The 25,003-nt window shown below is 57.0% G+C and overlaps 2 protein-coding genes across 2 annotated transcripts; both read right to left on the reverse strand.

The window, feature by feature from the left end:
- Positions 1 to 238: 238 nt before the first annotated feature.
- Positions 239 to 5,474, reverse strand: TUBB3 (tubulin beta 3 class III). Its single transcript, XM_027904227.1, has 5 exons — positions 4,534 to 5,474; positions 3,537 to 4,077; positions 2,780 to 2,888; positions 1,843 to 1,953; positions 239 to 1,543 (listed from the first exon to the last, which is right to left on the reverse strand). The coding sequence occupies exons 1-5, from the start codon at positions 5,472 to 5,474 to the stop codon at positions 468 to 470; spliced, it is 2,778 nt and encodes a 925-aa protein (XP_027760028.1). The 3' UTR covers positions 239 to 467.
- A 1,834-nt stretch (positions 5,475 to 7,308) lies between these two features.
- On the reverse strand, positions 7,309 to 24,744 carry TCF25 (transcription factor 25). The gene is made up of 18 exons (XM_027903995.1): positions 24,577 to 24,744; positions 23,603 to 23,779; positions 22,061 to 22,135; positions 20,162 to 20,286; positions 18,894 to 18,959; positions 17,651 to 17,733; positions 17,065 to 17,195; positions 14,192 to 14,291; positions 13,324 to 13,417; positions 12,418 to 12,510; positions 11,846 to 11,951; positions 11,368 to 11,527; positions 10,085 to 10,172; positions 9,366 to 9,524; positions 8,705 to 8,795; positions 8,418 to 8,497; positions 7,675 to 7,747; positions 7,309 to 7,549 (listed from the first exon to the last, which is right to left on the reverse strand). The coding sequence occupies exons 1-18, from the start codon at positions 24,742 to 24,744 to the stop codon at positions 7,388 to 7,390; spliced, it is 2,031 nt and encodes a 676-aa protein (XP_027759796.1). The 3' UTR covers positions 7,309 to 7,387.
- Between the last annotated feature and the right edge of the window lie 259 nt (positions 24,745 to 25,003).

Genomic DNA, 25,003 nt, shown 5'->3' on the forward strand with positions numbered 1-25,003 from the left:
CACTGTCCACCTCAGTGGCACCTGCACCCCCAGATCTTGGAGGGTTGAACCTGTGGGGCAGGAGGATGGGGTACAGTGCACAACCAGGGGGTGCTCACAGGCTGACAAAGGGGCCAAGGGCATTGTCATGGCTTAGGTATGGGGGGTTCCCCAATCACCCCCCTCGAGTGGGAATGGCTGCAGTGACTGAGCAGTGGGCATGTCCCCTGTCCCCCCTCCCAGAAGTACAGACAGGTAGTACCTGGACAGCAATAAATTTATTAAGTATTCAAAAAAAAATAATAGACACGAACCAGTAAAAAACGAAAAGGGGGGAGGCGAGAGGGAGGGGTGGGGAGCCGAGTTGGCTCAGGGGGGCAGGTGGTCAAGAGACACTGAGGGGACGGCAGGGGGAGCACCACCCAGGGGGTTCAGCAGCGCGAAGCCGGGGGGGGGCTGTGGGCAGCGTCGGGGGGCGGCGTCAGGCATCATTTGGCACCCTGCGCCTCCGACTCCTCCTCGTCGTCCTCGTACATCTCACCCTCCTCCTCAGCTGTGGCGTCCTGGTACTGCTGGTACTCAGACACCAGGTCATTCATGTTGCTCTCGGCCTCGGTGAACTCCATCTCGTCCATGCCCTCACCTGTGTACCAGTGCAGGAAGGCTTTGCGGCGGAACATGGCTGTGAACTGCTCTGAGATGCGCTTGAAGAGCTCCTGGATGGCTGTGCTGTTCCCTATGAAGGTGGAGGACATCTTCAGCCCTCGCGGTGGGATGTCACACACGGCCACCTTGACATTGTTGGGGATCCACTCTACAAAGTAGGAGCTGTTCTTGCTCTGGATGGCCAGCATCTGCTCGTCCACCTCCTTCATGGACATGCGGCCGCGGAAGACAGTGGCCACGGTGAGGTAGCGGCCATGGCGGGGGTCGCAGGCGGCCATCATGTTCTTGGCATCGAACATCTGCTGGGTGAGCTCAGGCACAGTGAGGGCGCGGTACTGCTGGCTGCCACGCGCCGTCAGCGGGGCAAAGCCTGGCATGAAGAAGTGGAGCCGCGGGAAGGGCACCATGTTGACGGCCAGCTTGCGGAGGTCAGCATTGAGCTGGCCAGGGAAGCGCAGGGAGGTTGTGACACCACTCATGGTGGCTGAAACGAGGTGGTTGAGGTCACCGTAGGTGGGGGTGGCCAGTTTGAGGGTGCGGAAGCAGATGTCATAGAGTGCCTCGTTGTCAATGCAGTAGGTCTCATCGGTGTTCTCCACCAGCTGGTGGATGGAGAGTGTGGCGTTGTAGGGCTCCACCACCGTGTCTGACACCTTGGGGGATGGCACCACACTGAAGGTGTTCATGATGCGGTCGGGGTACTCCTCCCGCACCTTGCTGATGAGCAGGGTGCCCATGCCTGAGCCCGTGCCCCCACCCAGTGAGTGGGTCAGCTGGAAGCCCTGCAGGCAGTCGCAGTTCTCGCACTCCTTCCGCACCACATCCAGCACGGAGTCCACCAGCTCAGCCCCTTCTGTGTAGTGCCCCTTTGCCCAGTTGTTCCCAGCACCGCTCTGCCCTGGGAAAAGAGGCTCTGATTGCCATTGGCTCTCCACACCCTCGCCAGAGGGCACCGGGGAGGGGATCGGGCTGGGACTGGGCGCTGCCGCCGGCAGCACCGGGGACATCTGACGCCGGGGCGGGGTGGGAAGCAGGAACCGCAGAGGTTTGGCGGCATGCCAGAGGTGCCGGGCCCCGCGGCGCGGGAGGGGAGCGCCTGCTGCGTGCCCTGGGGACGACGACAGGTCGGGCGGGGCCGCAGACGCAGGGGACTGGAGGGGACAAGGGGGGCGGTGTCCTCCCTCCTCAGGGACCTACCAAAAATGAAGTTGTCGGGGCGGAAGAGGTGGCCGAAGGCGCCCGAGCGCACACTGTCCATCGTCCCCGGCTCCAGGTCCACCAGGATGGCGCGAGGCACGTACTTGTGAGCTGTGAGAGACCCCGTGAAGGGAGGGCACCTGCCACCGCCCCCCCACCCCACCCCCGTGGTGTCCCCCATCACCCTGCGAGGTGCCACGGGGCTGGGCACACAGATTGTGTCCCCCCTCACATCACAGGGTTTCTTGGAGTGGGGTCATGTCTCAAGCACTGCCCAAATCATGGGGTCACATGGGGTGGGTGCACATGTCTGCTCCCACCCCGCCCCCAGCTCCGTGAGGTGGGTGCACGTGTCATGTCATGTCTCCCTCTACAACACAGGGTCCTACAAGGTGGGTGCAAGTGTCACACTCCCCCCAAACCACAGGGTCCCATGGGACTGTGTGCACGTCATGCCCCTCCATACACTACAGGGTCTCACAGGGCTGTGCGTATGTTGTGTCTCCCCCCAAAACCACAGGGTCCCATGGGACTGGATGTACATGTGCCCTCCATCCCCATCAAACCACAGGGTCTGATGAGGTGAGTGTGCACCAGGGTCTCACAGGGCTGTTGTGTGTGTCCTTCTGTGCAAATCGCAGGGTCTAATGGGGTGGGTGTACATGTTGTGCCCCTCCCAAACCACCGGGTTCCATGGAACTGAGTGCACATAATTCCCCCGCCGCCCCCAACCCTGCAAACCACAGAGTTTCACGGGGTGGGTGCCCCTCTAGACCCCATGGGGTGGGTACATCTATCTGATCCCCCTCCCTGCCCCAATAATCTCAGTTCCTGCTGCACTGGGGGGTCAGACTGGGGTGCCCCCCCGCAGCCCAGGGTGGGGGTTCCGGGCTGCCCTTCCCGCGGGGTGCTGGGGAAAGGTGGGGGGGTAGCTTACAAGAGGCTTCATTGTAGTAGACGCTGATGCGCTCGAGCTGCAGGTCCGAGTCCCCCACGTAGTTGCCACTGGGGTCGATGCCGTGTTCGTCGCTGATCACCTCCCAGAACTGGGGGGGACAGGGGGCTCAGCAGGGCGGGGTACACTGAGACACCCCCAAAACCCTGGGCGAGGCAGGGAGCAGTGGGATCCCCCTTATCCCTGGCCAGGACTGGGCAGAACAGGGGGCACAGGGACGCTGCAAACACTCAAATCCTAGGGCAGGGCGTGGTAGGGGCACTGGGAACCTCGATCGAAGCTCAGCGGGGCAGGGGACACCGGGATTCCCCAAGCCCTGGTCAGGGTGTGGCAGGGGCACAGAGATCCCCAAACCCCAGCAAAGGCAGGGTAGGAGGGGGTGCACCAGCACGTCCCAAACCCCAGGAGGGGTTCAGCAGGGCGAGTGGCACCGGGAACCCCCAATCCCCGGTCAGGGCGGGGCAGAGGCACCAAGACCCCCCCAAATCCCGGTCGGGACTCAGTAGGGAGAGGGGCACCGGGATCCCCCAAGCTCCGGGCGGGGCGCGGCTCCGGGCGGGCGCTGTCCGCGGTGCTGACGGACAAAGGCGGGGGGGCGGGGGGCGCGGGAGGGGGCGGGGCGCTTTGTCCTCCCGGTGCGGCGGGAGTGGGGGGAGGGCAGGGAAGGGGAGGGCGAGCCGGTCTTTGTCCGCCGCCCGGCTCCGCCGCGGCGGGCGGGGCGGGGCGGCGCCGCCGTTACCTTGGCGCCGATCTGGTTGCCGCATTGCCCCGCCTGGATGTGGACGATCTCCCTCATGGTGCGGCCGGGCCGGAGCGGAGCGGGATGGGAGCGGGCTGGGGCCGGGAGCGGAGCGGCACCGGAGCGGAGCGGCACCGGGAGCGCGGGGGGCGGACCCGCCGCCGCCACCGCCTTTATAGGCGCCCGCCGCCGCACCGGGCCGGCCGCTGACGTCACCGCCGCCCCCAGCCAATCAGCGGTCTCCGCCGCAACGCTGCAACAACCCTGCGGCACCGACACCGCCCGGGCCGCCCCGCCCGGCCACGCCCACGGCCACGCCCCGCCGCGGCGGAGCGGGGACCCCCGGCACCCGCGGGGGGCACGGCCGGGGGGTACCCCCTCCACCCACCGGGAGCGGGGACACCTCGGGACCCACGGGGGCACCCTGGGACTGCCCGGCATCGTCGGGTGCATCCCGGGGCGGCGGCAGTGGCAGCGGCAGCGGCAGCGGCGGGGAGGGGGGGTACACACACACGGGACAACCCCCAGCTGCTCCCCATAACTGGGGGGATAGGGACAAGGCACGGAGGGGCCACCCCGGGGGGTCGGGTCGCCGGGAGCCCCCGCGGCACCGGGGACAGGGCCGGTGCCGGGGTGGGCGGCGGCGGGCGCGGCCCGAGAACAAAGACGACAGGGATGGGCCCTTTGTCCGGGGGCGGCCGGGGCCGCCCCCCGCGTGGAGACCAGCCTACCGCCTCCTCGCCGGTTCCTCCCGGTCCCAGCCGGTCCCCACTGGGGGCAACTGTGCCGGGAGTGGGGCAGAGAGGGGTCGCCCCCCCCCGGGGCTCCCCGGGGCTGCCCGATGCCAGCCACAGAGTCACTGCAAAGCGCCTTTATTGGGAACCGCGAGCTGCGAGCCCGGACGAGGGCATCCCGCGGCTCATCCCGTCCATTCACTAGTCCATCCATCCGCTTCGGGGCGGGGGTGGCCATGCCGGTGCCTCGTCCCGCTGCCTACCAGGAGCACGTCACCACCTCCCGCAGCGTCCGTCGGAGCTCTTGGCTCCGGAAGGCATAGATGAGGGGGTCAATCACCGAGTTACAGATGATGAGGATGAGAAAGAGGTTGAAGTAACTGAAGAAGCAAGTGCAGAAGGGGTTGGTGGGGCAGGTGACGATGAGGATGAGGTGGAAGAAGAAGGGCCCCCAGCAGATGAAGAAGACTCCCAGGAGGATGGTGAGGGTGACAGCGCCCTTCAGGCTACCACTGTGGTGAGCAGTGGGTGGCTTCTGCTGGCTGGAGATGCTGTGGAGGTGGTGGCGGGCCAGGGCAAACATGTGGATGTAGAGCACCAGCATGAGGATCAGCATAAAGAGGAAGAAGCTGATGAGGCAGAGGAGGATGGTGTTGCTGTGGTAGTAGGTGATGAGGACGGTGCTGGAGACGGTGCTGGCCAGCCAGACACTGGCCATGGTCACCACGGCCCTCTGCAGTGTCATGATGCTGTGGTAGCGCAGGGCGTAGAAGATGGTGATGTAGCGGTCAACAGCAATGACCCCCAGGAAGGAGAGAGAGGACACGACGGAGCTGCAGATGAGCATGTCGATGACGTTGTCCATGTGGCGGACAATGCTGGGGCGCATCACCAGCACCCCATGCTCCAGCAGCAGCATGAAGAGCATCTCCGCCAGGTTGCTGATGCTCACCAGCATGTCGGACACTGCCAGGCAGCAGATGAAGTAGTAGGTGGGTGAGTGCAGGTTTCTGTTCTTCAGGATGGCAGCCACTACCAGCAGGTTCTCCACCAGGCTCACCAGCCCCAGTGCCAGGAACAGCTCATTGGGAATGTCCAGACCCTGGCACCAGCCACTGCTGGTACCGACTGTAGTGTTGCTCTGGTTGCCCTCGCTGGCATTCCAGGGCTCGCGCAGCAGACGCAGGGGGGCCAGCGTCGACATGGCCCCTGCCTCAGCCCCGGGGCCCCCTGTGGCGCCCGCAGACCCCCCAAGCCCCTGTTGCACCCCGCCAGTGCTCCTGTGGCACCCGGCAGCAAGGCCGAGGGGACGCGGAGGAACCGGGGATGGGAGGTGTGGGGTGTGCCGGGGGTGTCACGTGCCTGCCGGGACCCCCCGGCGTGGCGGCCACCCTCTGTGCCAGCGCTGCCCCAAGTCTCACGCCTGCCGGCCCAGGGTGCTGGGGAAGAAAGGGCCCTTTCTCTGCCCCGTTTTAAAGCTGGCTCCCATGGCTCCTCCTCCCGAGGAGGGTGGGCACCTGCGTGACGGTGGCACCCCGGCAGCGAGGGGGGCCACTGCCAAGGCTGGGGCTGCCAGACACCTAGGATGGCCCTGGGGGACCCAACTGCTTGTGGTCACCATGTGCCCAGGAGTCCCAAATGCCCTGGGAGGGTCCATGCATCCCTGGTGTCATGCACCTTGGGGGGCTGTGTGCCATAGGGGTCCTCTGTGCCCTGGGGGAATGATGCACCTTGGGTCCCCATGTGTCCTGGGGTCCTGCATATGATGGAGACACTCTGGGGGACTGCATGTCTTGTGAGTCCCGTGTGCCCCGGGGGACTCTGTGACTTGAGGGGTCCCATGTGCCCTGCACACCTGTACGTCCTACAGGGATCCATGTGCCCTGGGGGTCATCCATACACCCTGGGGTATCCATGTACCTTGGGGACCCCCACGGGACCCCGCCCACTGCAGGAATCAAGTTGCCCCACGCATTGGGACTGGGAGGGGTCCCAGCTCCAGAGCCCCAGGGAAGGTGTTTTACCATGGGATCCAATAGGAATTATCAAAGATATGATTAAACGGGACACTGCAGAGCCCGGTGCCGCAGGGATCCCGGGCAGGCGGGGGGGGACATGGACCCCATCTGACCATCATGTGCCTTGGGTCCGTGTTGATGCCTGGAGCCGCTTGGCTGCCTAAGAGCCATTCACAGCTCCATGAAAGGCTGATCCCACAGTTATCCACTTCCGTTGGGAAGCCCTTCCCTCCGGCATGGATGAAAATGGCTCAGCTGGATACCCTGGGAACGGGGTCTCGTGCTGCCACAGTGCTGAGCTGCAGAGATTAGGACCCCATGGGATTTGGATGTGTCAGTGGGGAACAGAGCTGGGAGGGGTTGGCCTGAGATCTGGGGTTTGCACCCAGCCAACCCACCCTGGCTCTATTCCCCAGAGCAGAAACAAGGACTTAGTCCACATATTCACTATTACTCAGCAAAAAAAAGGAAAAAGCTTTGTGGGAACAAAGGCGAGTTAAGGTTTGAGTGTGGCTGACCTCGATCCTGGCTCTACAAGGTGAAGGTGGGGGAATAAAGGATGGAGAAACAAAGAGGGGGGATGATTTCTGCTACAAACATGATTAAAAGGCTGGAAAAGCTGATCCATGCACAATTCTAGTGGCATAGGGCACTCCAAGACCTTTGGAAGGGTCAGCGTGGTGAGTATGTGCAGAGTGTTTTGTGGAGGGAAGGAAGCTGCAGGAAACACAAAGGAGCCAGGGGAGAGGGTAAAGAAACCCCTCTGGGAATTAAGGACAACAGCCAGAAGAACGGGGAGGGGAATGGGATGGGAATTGTGTGTGGAGGAGGCCAGAAGGGGACTAAGCTGCCATGGGGACAAGGGACAGCTGCTGTTGATTAGCTCGGACATGCTCAGACAGTCCTTGTCTCCTGCTGCGAGAGGGGAGAGAGGCCCAGGGAGGCAGCTCCCCTCCCTGGACAGGGCCCATCCCTGTGGATTCAGGCGCCCTCCTTGGAAAAAGCCCATTCTCACTGCAATTGCATCTGTGTGACTTTATTGGAGTGAGACACAAATCGGGGAATGATGTCAGAGGGTTTGGGGAGAGACACCCCAGGCTCAATCCCAGTCCCCATCGCCCTCGGGATTGTCATCGCGGGGGGGCTCCTGGAACTGAATGTTGGCCAGCATGTCCCGCATGGCCGCCATCAGCCTGTTCACCCCTTGGTTGAGGTCCTGCCCTGCCCCGGCCTCGTCATCCCCGTCGTGTCGGATGTCACCCTGCAAGACAGCAATGCTGTGGTGGCAGGGACACAGACAATGCCGGTGCCAGACCAGCACCAGGCTGCTGCTTGCAGCTGCTCCCGGAGTGGGAACGATGTGCCCACAGCCCAGTGTGCACCCACCTGCAAGTTAAAATTTGGCAACAGCGAGCGGAAAAAGAGGGATAAAGTGCTTTCATTGGATGGATGGCTTGTCCTGCAAGACAAAAGTGGCCCCCTAGTGAAGGGACAGCTCAGTTCGTGACTGCTCAAGGGAATGTGGCAGGACTGGGAGAACCACGGCCCTGATGAAGCTAGATCTGAGGGAAGGAGTGGGGAGATTTCCAGGGTTTTCTAATCCAGGCAGCTTAACTCCAAGCAAACCAGTTGTTAAGAGCACTACCAAAGCCAGGTTGGATGGGGCTTGGAGCAATATGGTCTAGGGGAAGATGTCCCTGCCTATGGCAGGCGGTGGAAAATGATGAGCTTTAAGGTCCCTTCCAGCCCAAACCATTCCAGGGTTCCATGATTCTTCCAGCTCTGCTGAGTGCATCAGTGGGTAACCCAGGACTCGCTGTACTTGTACCTCTATTTACCCCAAACTCCCCCAGTTCAGCCACAGCCCATGTTTTCCCTGGCTTTTGTCCTAGGGCTGGGAACAGCTGCCAGTGACCACAAGGGAAAGCAGCTGGACCAGTCTGTCCTGTAGCTCTGCCTGTCGAGAGCACAATGGCCCTTCCTCTGCCACAGAGGAAGATGTCAGTATGTAGTGCCCGCGTGCAGCTTGGCCCAGGGCTGAGGGCGTGCTGAGAACACACTGGGAACACGCCAGGAACACGGAGACACTCCGGCTGTGCCAGCACAGGCACCAGGGGTGAAGGTGGTACCTTTCCGGTCGGGTGTAGGAAACAATGGAGTCCAGAGGAGGAAGGGGGTCAAAACCCATCACTGGCTGCGAGGTCACTTCCTGCAGGGGAAGAAGGAAGGGATGAAGGAGAAGGGGTGAAGGCTGCACATCCAGCTGCAGCAAACACAGAGACATGGAGAAGCCATGCCCACAGGAAGGACACCTTGAGGTCTGGTGGGTGCCTGGGGTTAAGATGTGCCCCATAAGGACACAAGTGCCACCACACCATGCACAGCCACAGCCCCTGTGCCCCATCAGGCCCCTCACCAGAGGCAGGGCTGCCGTGGCCTCCTTCATCTCCGAGAGAATGACATGCCGGTAGATGTTCCTGGGAGCGCTCTGGTACCGGATCTTCCTCCTGAGGCAGGGAGGGGACAGAGCAGGGCACCCTTAGCAGGCAGATTCCCATTTCTGCTGCTCCAAGCACAGAGTCAGCGGCTTCCCTGGCTCCAGGGGACAGGCCATATTGGATGGAGCTGGCTTAGGGTGAGCCAAAGGCAGCTGCTGAGCTCCAGAGAAAGAGCAGAGAGTGGCGCAGAGTGCTCAGCAGAGCAAACTGACCTTGGCTTAGGACAACATCTGATGGTTCTCTCCTGCTTCTCAGCGCAGGGGCTTGGCAAGTGTTCCTAAGCTCCCACCTGCTCTGTGTGGCCATCCCTGCCCCTCCAAGCCACCCTCCACCCTCTCCAGGACATTTCCAGGGCATAGGTGACAGCCAAGATTGGGGAAAGCAGTGCAGGACTTGAAGTGAAGGTCCAGCTCTTCATTCCTATTTGTGAAAAGCATGGAAGAGCCTCTGCCTCCTCCACAGTGTAACCCTCAGCATCAGAGCAGCAGCTGGGGGGCTCTGAGACAACCCCAGGGTCACTGCTGCCCAGGCCAGACCACTTTGTCCCAGGCACTGGACCTGCTGCCCCTCTGCACTCACTTGTGCTCGGCCTCCTGTACCAGCGGGTCCCGGGCCTCCACCATCCGCAGCACCTCGTGGGTCTGGGGCTCCAGCCAGGCCATGACGGCCGGGTCCTTCCACAAGGCATGTGTCCTGCCCACGTACAGGGACGTCAGCTGGTTCAGGGCTGGCGACTGGCTATGGAAGATGGTTGTTACTCACGGAACCCTCCTCCTCCTCATGGGATGGTGAGGGCTTGTCCCTGCCCTGGGCTTTGGTGTGGGAATCACAAGGCAAGGACTTGCAGGCTCCTGCCTAGCTGTGGCCATCCACCTTCACCAGATCTCCTGCCTCTGTCTATTTTTAGGCTAAGCAGAGCCATGAAATGAGGGAACATTGCCCTGACCCGAGGGGAGAGCCTTTGCATGCTGAGGAAGACCATGTGTCCAGGGAGCCCAGACTGGTTGGAGACAGCCTGCCCTGGGAGGATGCATGCGTTGCTCTCCCTCGCTACATACACCAACAGGATTCAGGCTGAACTTCTGACCTGTCCACAATGAGGTGAGGTGGGTCTGTCAGACTGATCCAGAGGCCATTATGGAAATCCATTATCAAATGGATTATCAAATGAGGCATTACCAAATGAGCCTACTCAAGGAACCCAAACAAGCTCCTCCATTAGCTGTCTGAACATGCAAAATCCCTGCCGCCAGCAAAATAGATCCCTTCCCTTTGCTGAGAACATCTCCAGGCCTTACCTGATCTGGGCATTCAGCCCAAAGAAGGGGTGGGAGGCGACCCTGGCATCAGGCTGCACACTGCAGTGATCCAACAGTGGCATCAGAACTGCAGGACAAAGACAGAGAACTCCTTTGGACCTGTCGGTGAGGAGTAGCGTGGAGTGGGGTCACTCCTGCAGAGAGACATCCCAATTCCAGGGCACCAACAAGGACCCACACAAGGAGGGCATGAGGATGCTGCTGGTCCCTGTGCTGGCACAGGGGTTATTTCAGTCACCCAAACTAGGAGCCAAGAAGATGGTTCCAGCCCCCACAAACTGAATTCCTGTTGGAGAGCAGGTTCTTCCTGCTGCACACACTCTCCCCGGGCCTGAGGGCTGCACACTCCTTCCATGGACAGCAGCATCCATGGGGATAACACATCCAAAATGGAGCTGTGCCTCAGAGGGAAAACCAATGAGACTGGCTTGTCCCTGCTCCAGGTGGCCCCATGGACCTGAGACATCTCCCTGCTCCAAGATTCCGGTTCTCTCCCTCCCCCAGCCTGCCCATCCCTGACCATTGCTAGTAGAGGGGCAGTGGCTGCTCTGTGGGGGGAGGACAGAATCATGGAGTCACAGAACTGTTAAGGTTGGAAAACCCTCTAAGCTCACTGAATCCAACTATTCCTCCAGCACTGCCAAGACCACCACTAATCTGTGTCCCCAAGTGCCATATCCACACGGCTTTTGAATCCCTCCAGGGATGGGGACTCTACCACTGCCCTGGGCAGCCTATGCTAGGACTGAACAACTCTTTCCAGGAAATTTTCCCAGTATTCAACGTAAACCTCCTCTGGTACAACATGAGGCCATTTCTTCTTGTCCTGTCCCTTGTTGCCTGGGAGCAGAGCCTGACCCCCACCTGGCTCCACCCTCCTGTCAAGGAGGTGTAAAGAACCAGACGGTCCTCCCTGAGCCTCCTTTTCTCCAGGCTGAGCCCCCCCAGCTGCTCCTCGTGCTCCAGATCCTTCCACAGCTCCATTCCATTCTCTTAACACACACACTCAGCTCCTCAATGCCTGTGTTGGGGTGAGGGGCCCAGAACTGACCCCAGGGTGGACCCCATCACCACCACCACCACACCACTGCAGGCACAGTTCTGCCCAACCACATCCCCTCTGACTCAGGGCTCCATCTCCTGCAAAAGTCATTTGCAAATTCCTGCCTCTGCATCTGCCTGCCCGGAATCCAGCCCTGGCTCTCAGATGAGGCCAGTGACAAAGCCTGCGGGGACGGCCTTACCGGTGGGGACAGACTCACCGCTTGGGAACATGATGAGTGCAAGCTGGATGAGCCGGGCCGCTCGCTCCCGGGCCTGGCTCCGCTCCAGCTCTGGGCGCTCCTCCTGCTGGCTCAGGAGGAAATAGGCCAGCGGCACCGAGAAGGCGAAATTGGGCAGCTGGGACAGATTCCGGTGACTCTGCAGGATCAGGGAGAGTTACCGAGAAATGATGCTGTGCAGCAGGATCTGGGCTGCGTGGGGTGGGGGCTCTGGCTGCCGGGGTTAAGTGAGTTCCCAGCTGCTGGCTCAGTGCCCCCATGGCTGAGTGAGCAATTTTGACGTCGTACAATTGTTTGCAGAGGCCCAGGATCACAAGGAACCAACAGCCCAGCCTTTATGGATCATTCCAATACCACTGGAATGCCAGTTGGGCTGTGAGACCCCCAGCAAAGGGATCACCAGGCTGTGAAATCCTCCCATGGGGAGTGCTCCAGGAACCAGTTTGCCCCCTCTTACCTCCCATTCCTGGAAGAGGCGGGTCAGGAAGGTGTATTCCCTGGCCCGGAGGGACAGGAAGTCGATCAACAGCAACACACAGAGCGGGTCATTCTCGGGATCAAGGCTTGGGAGCAAGGGAAGGAAACAAAGTGTCACAACAGCTGAGAGCGCTGCCCTGATTTCTGATTCAAACAGACTTTCCCAGTGGCATCCATGACTCAGCAAGCAGAGAGAATGGGAACACGGTTGCTCCCTCATGGCCAGGAGGGCAGTGATGCTCTGTGTCCCTGCAGAGGGGGTGGTCCCCTGTCACCACCCAGTAGGAGGATCAGTAGCTACAAACTGAGTGGGCTGAAATCATTGTCACAAATGTCCTCTGCTGAGCTCAGCGGTCACGGTCCACCCACGTCCCCTGGTCACTCATCATCTCTCTAAAGGGTGCCTGCTGCAGCCCTAAGGGGTGGGAGTGAGCCCTTAACAAGCCCAGGAGCAGCAAACCCCTTCTGGAGTGACTGTCCCCCCCAGGCTGGGTTCAGTGTATTGTTCCAAGTATGTCTCCTGAAACCCAGACCCTTGGTGGGGGCACCTACCTCAAGATGAGCTTGCAGAACTCCAGGGCTGTGCGGGGACAGCCCCTCTTCTCCAGGAACATCAGGTGCTTGAAGAGAGCCAGAAAGAAAGCCCTGTGTGGGGAACAGCAGCAAGATTTAGAGGTCAGATGTGGACAGAAGCACTTTGTGCCACTCAGAAATGGGGACACAGGGTCACTGCCAGCTCCTCACCCCCGAGCATCTCCCATCCTGGTATGGGACAGGGTGCCACAGACCCCTCATGCTCCCATCTTAGTTTTATTATCTTTTTGAGCAAGTACAGAGACAGAAAACTCATGGCCTGCTCCACAGTCTGGGACCAACACAAGTAAATTCCCAAAGTCTGCATCCTGCCTTGTCCCAGTGGTGTGGGGATGGTGACACAGAGTGGGAAGGCCCAACACTCAAACTGGTGTTACAGGTCACTGATGGCAGGAAGCCTGTCAGCCACAGGGACTGGAAATGTGAGCACCCTCCAGGTACAGCAGTTTGGGAGAATAGCTTGGGTCAGCTGACTGGAAAATTCCAAGAATAAAGTCACCTTTCCCAGCAGCTGCAGAGCTGGAGTTATGTAAAGAGCTGTGCTGGGAGGAGTGTGAGTGCTGGGGACGATGGCTGGAAATACAGCAAGGATTTTTGTGACCAAATAAATGTCATTTTGGGCTGAGGGGTAATGCCCATTAGTGATGGCATGAGAAGGATGTGACAGGGAGGGACAATTCCTGCTCCACGAAGATGTTACTTGGGAAAAGGGATGCTTTGCACAGAAGCTTCAGTGCACAAAGTGCCTGTACTGCAGCACCATCCCGGGAGTCCCTAACAGAAAGGGACATTCAGGGTTCCCCAGAATTGTCCAAACTGGGCTAGGAGCTCCAGCTGAGCCTTGCTGTTCCCCAACCCTCCCACCTGTTCTCTGGTCTCCGGTAGTCCAGCCTGCAGGTCCCACTGGTGAGGCTGAAAACAGGGTGGAAGGCGCACTCCAGGCTGTACAGTGCTCGCTCTGGGGACAGCAAGGACATGTCAGGGACTGGACAGCACCACCCCCAGCACTCCATTTAGCCCCAAAGACATGAAATCAGCTCACTCCCAGTCCAGAGAGGCACAGAGCTACTTCACACTATGTGGTGGCAATAGATACTAGTGTAGTGAGTGTTGTTCCCTCCTGTGGGCATCAGATCCACTCCACGTGGGAAGAGAAATCCTTCTGGGATTGAGGTTGGTGCAGCTGTCTCTGCCACAAGTATTTTCACATGGGAAAGCCAAGTTCCTGTCCTCACTTTGCCCCTGCCCCTTCTGTCATGCTGCAGAGCACATGCCCCATTTCCAAACAGCCCATCTTACTCCATGGTGTCAGCACAGGCTGGGGGCTCCCAGAGCCCCATATACCAACCTCAGGATGCTGAGCAGAGGGAAGGAGGTTGGGCAGGGTCCCCATGGAAGGGTGGCCTTCCTGGAGCTACTAAATCAGACCTTCCTCCCACAAGGGATGTCCTACAGGTGGGAACCTACCACGGCCAGGACACCCTTCCGTCCATTCTGAATCATGAAATGGTTTGGGTTAGAAGGGACCTTAAAGCTCATTCAGCTCCACCCACTGCCATAAGCAGGGACACATTCCACAATCCTAGGTTGCTCCACGCCCCATCCAACCTGGCCTCGAACACTTGCAGGGTTGGGGCAGGCACAGCTTCTCTGGGTAGCCTGTGCCAGGCCTCACTCCCCTCCCACAGGGCAGCATTTCACAGCAGCATCCGTTCCTCACCTCAGCTCTTACCTATCAGATCCCGGGCCATCTCCTGGTCCTCCTGCATCCGGCACACGTCGCTGAGCTGCAGGAGGGAGTCCACGTGGTAGGGGTTCATCTGGAGCAGCAGCTGCAGAAGAGCACAGCAAAGATACCATTTCATTAATGGTGTCTCAGGAATTTGGGCACTTACTGACCCAGGTACCTCCCAGCATCCAGATACAGCACCAAGAGCTTCCTGCCAGCCCCGTTCCTGTGCTGGAAGGGCACAGGGAGCTCTCTCCCCACCCCATACAGGATGGGAGCCCTCAGTGGCAGCTTCCCTCAGGCAGCTCCCTCCCAGCCGACCCAGATTTTCCAGCAGAGGCCATGCCAGGCCTTTGATCATCTTCACTGTCCTGCTGTGGATCTCTCCCAGCTCCTCCAGATCCTTTGGAAGGCAAGAACAAGATGCAGGCACTGTTACAGTTTGGGATTTTTTATCTACCCTTCACCAATTATGAGCATTTGATCAGGTTTTTGCTTCCTCTGGGTGCTGAGACGACATTTGGACATATGAATTACAAATCCAGGATCCAGCAATTGTAATGAATAATAATAATAAAAAATAAATATTTCCAGGCTTCAGAAGAAAAGTTTCACCTAAAAATCTTCTCCATTCACTAATTACATTATAAACAGGCTATTTTTTTCAAGTACTTAAAACTCAGTTCAGTAGGAAAATACTGAAGTTACTTCAATTCTCCTCACAGTTTGCGGATTATTTTTTCCCCCAAAACTGAAAACATACAGCATCCAAAGCTCCAGAATTTTCCATCTGCAGGGTGGGGGACAGTGGGACCACCTACAGCACAAAGCCTGGATGTTCCAGGCTGGCCCAGCCCAGCCTTTGCCGCAGAGCCACTTGCCTCACATTTAACCCCTTTCTTAAGGGGTAACACTAATTTAAGATTCTTTATAATCCTCCTTTTTGGAGGAGATGGAGCACCGATGGTCACTGTGGTGGGGAAAAACTAAGAAAAGCTCACCAAGACCCTTTTAATCTACCAGCAAGGTCAGAGAAAACACTCACTAAGCCTCCAAAAATAATGTTTTTATGCTGAAACCACAGTAGCAAGGCAGAGATGGGTTCCAGCTATGGCAGGGCTGTAGCAACCATGGATAAACTGTCTGGTATTGGCAAATCCATCGGTTAGATTTTACTCTTAATGGAAAAGTGGAGGACATAAAGCTGTAAGAATGTCTTCAAATTTAGCTAGACCCACCCAAGAGAGACAGAGCACCCAGATTGAAATACCACAGAAAACCCATCCTGTGTGGGACTGAGCTTGAGCTGCCCCTGGGACACTCAGTGCTGCACAGGAATTACCCTGCCTCATTTAATCCCAATCCCTCAATCCAGGCAGAACTGATGAGCTGGAGCGAACCCCATGGCCCTGAGCCGAGGGTGGGAAAGCAGAAGGAAGTAAACTTTATTTAGCAGACAATGGGCTCTTTAAGGAATATCTCCAGGGCATGTATCCCAGCTCATGTGGCCAGGCCTTCCAGAGAAACATGCCCCAGTTATGGTTTAGTTGGGTGCAGAGCAATTTTGCTGTTGCTTATCACTCCAAACTATAAATGTTACCATACAGCTTAATGAGCTCGGACACGCTTGAAGGACTCCCAACACAAAGCCTGTGTTGCTGAAATACCAAGAAAAGACACATTTTTCATCCATGCAGGAGTTTATAAATAGAACATCTGTTAGTTTAGATTCCCAGTTCATGATGGGTTTATACAATATTCCTCCTTTCCCAGCTGAAGAGCCAAGACAAGGGAGCTTTATTCCCACCCTTCCAGCCAAACGGACAGTTCCTGTGGGCTCCTCTCTCAGAAGGTGACCTGGCATGCGCTCAGCAGAGCCATCAAGGCTCAGCCACCAGACCCCATCTGACCCAGGAGGTCACTTATTAAAAAGGTGACAGCAGAGTTCAGCTCTCAGCACTGCCTCACCCCACACACGGGGACACAGGGATAGGCTGCTCAAAATGAGACTGAAAATAAATAACCCAAGGCTCTGCAGAGGGATCTGGACAGGCTGGATGGAGGGGACAAGGCCAACAGGATAAGGGTCAACAAAGTGAAGTACTGGGTCCTGTACTTGAGTCACAACAACCTCCCCCTACAGGCTGGGGCAGAGTGATTGGAAAAGGTCCCGGGGATGCTGGTGACAGCAGCTGAACACGTGCCCAGGTGGGCAAGGAGGCAAATGGCACCTCGCCTGTACCAGCCATGGTGTGGCCACAGGACCAGGACAGTGACCATCCCCTGTGCTGGGCACTGGTGAGGCCACACCTGGAATTCTGGGGTCAGATTTGGGCCACTCACCCCAGCACAGACATTGAGGGACTGGAGCATGTTCAGGGAAGGGAACAGAGCTGGGGAAGGGTCTGGAGCACCAGGAACAGCTGAAGGAGCTGGTGGGGCTCAGACTGAAGAAAAGGAGGCTAAGGGGGGACCTTCTGACTCTCTGCAACTCCCTGACAGGAGAGTGGAGCCAGGTGGGGGTCAGGTTCTGCTCCCAGGGACCAAGGGACAGGATGAGAGGAAACAGCCTCAGGTTGCACCAGGGGAGGTTTAGGTTGGATACTGGGAAAATTTTTTCATGGACAGCCCAGGGCACTGGTGGAGTCCTCATCCCACGAGGGATTTAAAAGATGTGTGGATGTGGCACCTGAGGACATGGGTCAGGGATGGCCTTGGCAGTGCTAGGGAAACAGCTGGACTCTGATCCTAGAGGGTTTTCCAACCTAAATAATTCCATGAGCACTGGGATGCACCAGTCTATCTTCCCTGCCAGTGAAAGGGGCTGCAGAAACTCAAGGGGGGAACAGCACAACCAACCCCATCTCCCAACATACCACAATGTTGTTGGGGTCCATGGACTCCACAGCATCCAGGAACTTGAACTGGACTTGCTGGTACTCGCGGTGGTGCTCGAAGGTGAAGTGCTGCACCCCCCTCCGGGTGTCCAGCAGCCGCATGGCGATACCTGGGGGTGCAGCAGAGACCTGGGTACCCCAACAGAACCCCTTCTGCTCTCTTAGCACACCCAAAGTTCACTCACAGCACTGGGTCCAAAGCCACACCCGCTTTTGGAAACTCCCAGACCATTTCACTCTTTTCCCTCCTCTCATGAGTCAAAGTCCCAAACCCACCCAAGAAGCCCAGGCTGCTCGTTCTCCCCATGGATATTTCTCACTATTCAGCAATCCTGCTGCTAAGATGGGAAGCATCCATCCCCTGTTACCTCCAAAACAGAGAAAAACAAGCCCAAATGCTAAGATACAAGTCGACAGGGTCCTCTGTTGAGGAAGGAGGTGTATTTCCAGCAGCTGACGAGCAGTTCCCTTTCAAGCAGCTCACTGAGGTTTCTGACAGTATCTGTGCTACATGGGTAGGAGACCAACACGACCCGTGGGCAGGAGGTGGCCCCAAAAGCCTCACCTGTCTTGCTGTAGCGTGGCCAGGTGTTCTTGGGAGCTGTGAGCCACGTGCTGCGGACGTACTGCCGCTGTCTCTGCCTCGGCCTGGGGAGATAAACACAAGAGGTCACAACTCCTCTGTGCTAACAGAAGGAGGAGGCATGAAATCTGCCAGGAAAAAGGTGTTTCAGTGGAAAATGAGATCCATCTGTTTCCCCAGTTGCAGCACACAGAGCTGTGCCCAGGGCCCTACACCTCTGCCTTCGAAATACAATGTAGCTGTTCCCAGGCTCTGTCTTACGTGCACCATCTGGGCCAGCCAGTGCCCCCAGCACCTCCACTTCAAGAGCTTCTCTCCCTGTTTGTATCCCTGCCAAGCTCTCAGCTGCCTCTGTGCTGCAAACAGTTTCACAGGTCCAATTAGGAGAGCCCCACATCACTCTGACTCATCCCTTTTCCCAGCAGGGCTTTCAAACGTCAGCTGACTTAGTTTAAGCCATACTCAATACCACACAATTCATTGGTTCAGGAGGAATTCAGAATTGAGGCTACTCTGAGAGTCATGTCTCCTCAGAAAGGGATCACAGAATATCCTGTCCAATATTTGGAAAAGAATCACAAGGATTCCCAAGTCCAAGTCCTGGCCCTGAATAGGACAATCCAAAGGAACAGCAGCTTCTTCCTCAAGCACCAAATGCTCTTCCACAGACTCTCTCCTGCTTCCACCTGCACTGCTCTGAGCTCAGACTCTTCTCATGTCAGGTTTTTCAACCAGTTCATGGAAGTGGGGATTTTGTGGATGACACTGAGCACAGTGCAGTAGAAAACTGCACAGAGATCTCACACCCAGGGAGCAGCAGTTCCCTGGGCTCCTGGAAGCAAGTGCACAGGAACATCAGAAGTATTCAGGGTCCACTTTTTGTCCAGAGACTCTAGAATGGCAACAAGGGAAAAATTCTGGAGAAACCCAAAATCTAGGTGTCTATACTATGTGAACTTGAGTGAAAGAATTTTGAAGGGTGGTTTGACAGTAAATGAGAGGGGAAAGCAGCAGCAGAAGAAGTAAGAGCCTGCAGAAGTCTTTCTTCACACATATCACCAAAAATATTCCTCTGTCCCAATAAGCAACTACTAAATCAGTAAAAACCCTGAGCCTGGGAATATCTGCCCAGGTGTGGTACTGGGGATTCCACAAGCTGTGCAAGGGAAGGACAGACACACCTCCTTGGACCTGGAAGGTGCTTAATATCAAGTTCTGGACTAACCTCTGGTCCCCAAGCACAGCGCGAGCCCCGAAGTATCTCTTCAACTCATTCTCTGGATTCAAGTTTCTGAGAAGGCAGAAAGAAAGGCTCCATCAGTAAAACACAGCCCAAAGTGCCACACTGGAGTTTCTCCATCAAAACCCATCGCTCCATACCCCAAACTGGCTCTGGAACACCCCCAAACCGTCACACCCTCCCCACTGATTGGGCACAGCACAGAGAAAGGAGGCTGAACTGGTCAGGACAGGCATGGAAAGCCCCACTCCATCAGATCTGCTTCCCTCCCGCTCTCCTCCAGAGGCACTGAGCTAAGAATACTGCTGCTGCCCTCTCCAGGGCAGCTGGAGCCTCATCTGGGATACTCTCAGGAGAACCCTGGGCTCAGGAGCACAGGCTCAGGTCTCCTTGCCAACCTCCATGCAGTGCTGAGGGTGTTCACTCCAAATTGTAGGGATTGTAGGCTGTGGGCTTGAAGAGAGGGAGCAAGAATACTGGGATCCAGAACAGCCAGCCCTCATCAGGGGTGATTCAGCTCTCAAAGGTCTTGGAATCATGTTTACTTGACCAAGAAGTCACTGAAGTTTAAATTCAACCCCACGTGCACAAACATCCTGGTTCTGCCAAAGCATCCTACACCCAGTTTCTCAGCATTGTGGCTGAAAGACATTGCAAACTGGGACTGGTAAATTGTCTCAGTTTCAAGTTTAAATGTTTTCTCCATCAACAGGAAGAGCTGCTGCTGTCTTTGGGAACATTTAGGAAAGGCTGGACAAGTCTAACCTGCTTTGCTGATGGAATCAGCCCCTGGCACACCTCAGCCTCCTCCTCCTCAGAGGCAGCACATGCTGAATTGGGGCTGCTGCTCACAGTCAGCACCTGGCCAAGTGAATACCATGCCAAAACTTTACACGCCAGGGCTCCTGGCACCTCTGCAGAGGTTCTCCTATAGAAGATTAGAGGATAGAAGGCCTCATTGGAGGCTAATCTGGTCCTGCCAGAGGCCTGGCAGCAGAGAATCACCATCAGAACCAAACACACCTCCCAGAGAAGTGGTAAGAATAGGGACATGCAAAACCAGCACAACCTGGACCTTTCAAGCAAGATCCAGAATTCCTAGCTGGATCACACTGGGTAGCCCTGAAGGAAGAAGGGTTAATTGAAGCATCTTGGGTTAATCGAACCCTTCTTCCTTCAGCCCCCAACTCCCTTGCTCGGGGATCATATATTCCTGTCACACTCCAGGCACAGCCAGGCAGGTCCAGCATTACCTGTGCTCCACATAGAGCAGGGGTCGGCTGTCGGCGATGAGCCCACCTTGGCTCTGGGGGGACAGCCCACTGGGGTCCTCCAGCCTCTCCAGCAGGCTGTCAATGTCTTCCAGGTCGTTGTCTTCCTTAAGAGAGGCAAACCCAAGGCAGTTATTACGGGATGAGTCACAGCATCATGCAGTTCACCCAGTGGAGATCTCAACACAGCTGCCTCCAGCTCATCCTGATCCCTGTGCAATGGGCTGTGGCTCTTCATAGGATCCTGGAATGGTTTGGGTTGGAAGGGACCTTAAAGCTCACCTCATTCCACCCCCTGCCATGGGCAGGGACACCTTCCACTAGACAAGGTTGCTCCAAGCCCTGTTCAATCTGGCCTTGGACACTTCCAGGAATGGGGCAGTCACAGCTTCACTGGGCAACCCGTGCCAGGGCCTCACCCCCCTCACAGGGAAAAATTTCTCCCTAATAACCCATCTAACCCTTTCCTCTCAAAGTAGGCTCTTTTCCCCTTGTCCTGTCACTCCATGCCCTTGTCCAAAGATACCTTAAATATTTAAATAACCAGCCTTCACCATTTACTTTCCGTGGAAGCACCAAGTTACTGCCGTGATCCCCGTGATAAGGTCTCAACTGCTCACATGACTTTAATCCAACTGTCACATTCCCCATCTTCCAACCACCTCAGGAATCCATCCAGCTGCTCACATCCAACAGTTGTATAACACTTTTACCCTGATTTCCCTCTATTTTCCCCCCACAAATAGCAAGTGACACATTTCTTACGTGCCTGTTTCACATCCTCCTGATAATGTTCGTGGGTGGAACACAGAATTCCATTCAGGAAACCCAAGCAGCATTGCCAGCTTGCCTTTTCCAACTAAATTTAGCCCCTGCGCGTGGAGCATATACAGGGAAGGGATAACGTGCTCTGCATGGAAGTGCTAGAACAGAGGTTGTATTATCTTTGGTTGGCAAACCCAACTGCCTGGGTCTGGGTCTCCTCCCAGTCTCCAGCTGGCAGATGTCACCCTGTTGCTTGATATTCTTGGAGTGGGAGAGGAAATGGCCTCTTCACTTGGTTCTCCACCTCTGGAGCTCGCTCCAGACTGGAATCCCCAGGGAGGAGGTAGCCAACTGGGCGATTCAGCAGTTCAACATCCTGTGGCTCAGGATGTTTAGTAAAGGATCTCCCCGGACTGAGAAGGGAAGTTGGATTCGATGATCTTGCAAGTCTTTTCCAACCTTTATGATTCTGTGATTCTATGGACAGTTCAGACTCAAACCTGACCAGAAAACCAGCTCCCACGTGAACCTCATTCCTACTGAAATTAGAAGATCAATGGCTTTTATTCATCTGCTGCTTCCAGCTCTGGGCTCCCCAATGGAGCTGCTGGAGCAAGTCCAGAGGTTGGCCATGGAGATGCTCCAAGAGAGCTTCCAGTGCCCAAAGGGGCTCCAACAGAGCTGGAGAGGGACTTTGGACAAGGGCCTGGAGTGACAGGAAAAGGAGCAATGGCTTCCCACTGCCAGAGGGAAGGGTTAGATGGGAAGAAATTCTTGTCTATGAGAGTGGTGAGGCCCTGGCACAGGTTGCCCAGAGAAGCTGTGGCTGCCCCATCCCTGGAAGTTTCCAAGGCCAAGATGGACAGGGCTTGGAGCAACCTGGTCTAGTGGAAGGTGTCCCTGCTCATCACAGGGGGTGAAATAAGATGAGCTTTAAGATCCCTTCCAACCTAAACCATTCCAGGATTCCATGATTCTAAAAATGCTTCTTTACACTTATATTTTGAAATGTTTTTTTGCCTCAAATCTTTTCTGCAGCCACCCCAGAATTCTCACTTTGCAGGCCCTATTGGAGGAATCAGCCTGATCCCTGACTCAGAGCACACACAGACATACCACAGTGTCTCCTGATGAAGTTTTCTTGGTTTTCCTTTTCTTTTTTTTCTTCCGTGGCTTGTTACTCGATGTGGGCTGCAAAGACAAAGGAAAGAGCTGTCAGCATATTCTAAGGGGTGTCAGCTCCATGAGAAGAAGAGCATTTCCCACTGGGATCAGCATACCAAGTGCCCTTACACAAAATCAAAATTCATCATTTCCTGTTTGTCAGAGAGTGGAAATTTAGACACATGGAGAAAATGGATAAAGCACCAAAGTTTCCCAAAGAGTTAAATCTCAGTTGACTTTCAGATCAGTGTCTGAGGCTACAAAACCAGGAAAGACAGAAGTTTAGCCGTGCCAGGTGTGGAGAAAATGCTTTATCCTCCTTTAGTCTCCAGGAGAAGCTGGATTTCTGTCTTTGTAGTGAGTAGGACAGTTTCCAGTTTCTCCGGTCATTCCCATTTCTACAGAAACCAACACCTGCTGCAAGGCCACAGCAAAATGCAGGTGCAGCTAGTGCTTCCCTCTCCCTGCAGGTGCAGCTGCTTCAGCTCAGGATGCTGTGTGGCATTCCCTAAAGTGAAAGGCACACCATTGCCCATGCTGGCTCTTCCTTGGGGTGTACACAGCTGGAAAACACATTTCCAGGATCTAGCAGGTAATACAGCAAGGAATCACAGAATCCTGGAATGGTTTGGGGCAGAAGGGACTTCAAAGTTTATCCAGTCCCACCCTCTGCCATGGGCAGGGACACCTTCCACTAGATGAGGTTGCTCCAAGCCCCGTCCAACCTGGCCTTGGACACTTCCAGGGATGCGGCAGTCACAGCAGTGACTGTCTGGCAGTGGGAAGCCAGTCCCCCTTGTCCTATCAAGTAATGGTGTTACCAGAACCACCCCACATTGGTTCCAGAATCGAGGGAAGGTGCAGCCCCAGTCTGGCTCTACCCAAGAGCAGCGTCCACCTCCCCAGGGCTCCCACGGAGCTCTGGGAGCAGCCACAGGTGTGTCCTGGGGTGCTGACACAGCAAACTCACTGGGTCAGGGCCCCTGGAGCCACTGCTTACATAGGGACCCACTGTCCAGAGCACTCCCAGACACTGGCACAGCTGGAATGTGCATAGATAGCGGACTTTGCCCCTCTGGCACCCAAAACCCATGGGCACATGACCCAAATGCACAGCAAGCAGGTGAGGCCAGGGGGCCAACCCCACTTTGCTCCTCCAACCTTCATCTCTGTGAGATCCAAGCCAAACTTGCCATGGAAAATTGATAGTTAAATGTCCCTTTCCTTACAAAATCCTGCAAGGAGACACCTGTGAGCTGATACAAACCATGGGAGTGAATCTTGACACCAAACAACAATAAATCACTATGGGGAAGAACACATTCAGTGTTTAGTTGACACTGCTTGGAGCCTTCACATCCCCTATTCCAAAACAAATGCTTCTCTGAGACCATTCTGAGACCCTGCCCTGCCTCAGCTCTTGTGTGGCACAGGGTCTTCCTTGGGAGCCTCCTCTCTGCAAATGGAAAATCTCCCTGGATCCCACACACAAACCGTTTGGTCCGGCTGCTCGGCCTCCTCCCCCTCTCTCTGCCCATCGTCCGTGTCCTCAGCCACAGCCCCTTCCTTGTTCCTCTCCTTATTCCCTCCTGCCGTGTCCTGCTCGCTGAGCCGGGTGTCCACTCGCTCCTCCTCAGTCAGCGGCTCATCCTCCGACTCCTCGGCAGGGATCTGCAAACAGAGGGACAAACTGCAGGGACAGTGCCGGGATGGAATTCCCCAGGGATCTAATCTACCACTCCACCTACAAGCAGATGGAAATGACCCCTCACGTCAAGTGTGTCACCCAGCAGGTGCCTATACAGCCCCATGCCCATGGAGGGGAGCACAGGGACACCACAATGTGTCCTCTCACACTACAGCCCTTTCCGGACTCTGCTGTTCCTTGGGAAGAGTTTCCAAACCCAGCCCTGCCTATGCTCCAACAGCCAGGCCTTGGGGAAGAACAGGGAACAGTCTTAGCTGGATGAGGTGTCTGGAGAGCAGGACCAGGCTCTGTCACCCCAAAGACCTGGCAGTACCACCTGGGTCCACACGACCTCCAACCTCCAGCACTGTGCTCCTGCAGGGCACAATGGTGGCAGGAGTGCTCCTAAAAATAGTTTGCCCACCCCAGCTCTGACAACATCCAAACTCAGGCCTCCCCACCATTTCCTCCCAGTTCAGCCCCAGCTGTACCTCCCCACCATTCCCAGTCACCCAACACCCAAACCCCTCAGTCCCACTCCAGTCACAGACCCCAAATCACTGCCTCCCATCAACTGTCTCCTCTGCCACACCCCTTGTCACCCCCAGCTCCCCTGTTCCCCCCAGACACTGCCTACAGGTGACCCCCCCACGGTCACCGGCCTCCCAGTGACTGCCCACCCGGTCACTGCCAGCCCAGCTGCCCCCCAAGTCACTGTCGCCCTGTGACTGCCCCCCCAATCGCTCCCACAGTCACTGTCGTCCCAGCTGTCCCCCCTCACCAGCTCGAAGCGGTTGCTGACGGCGGCGCGGGGCCGGTTGCCGGGCGGCGGTGGCGGCCCCGCCTCTCGGGCCCGCTCGGGGCCGGGGTCGATGCCGAGCTGGCCCAGCCCCGGCCCCTCCTGACCCCGCTGCTCCCCCCGCAGCCGCCGCAGGGCCCGGCGCGACATCACCCCCTCCGGCTGTGCGCCTGCGCCTCGCACCGCGCCTGCGCGCCCGTGTCAGCCCCGCCCACCCCGCACCGCGCGCTCCTATTAGCTGGGCCACGCCACGCCCCCCGCGACCTCCGTGGCGCCCCCCGCGCCAGCCCCGCGTGAAATATGTCCCGTCGGGGGGCGGGGGGGGGTGTGGGAGCGGGGCGGGGAGACGACCCCGGGACACGGGGGACACCCGGCGATGGGCTGGGGGAGCCGGGGGGACAGGCGGTGA

This window comes from Empidonax traillii, unplaced genomic scaffold (assembly GCF_003031625.1).
Source record: "Empidonax traillii isolate 1590-97213 ecotype Southwest subspecies unplaced genomic scaffold, ASM303162v1 scaffold23:size2178997, whole genome shotgun sequence".
Taxonomy (NCBI): Eukaryota; Metazoa; Chordata; class Aves; order Passeriformes; family Tyrannidae; genus Empidonax; species Empidonax traillii.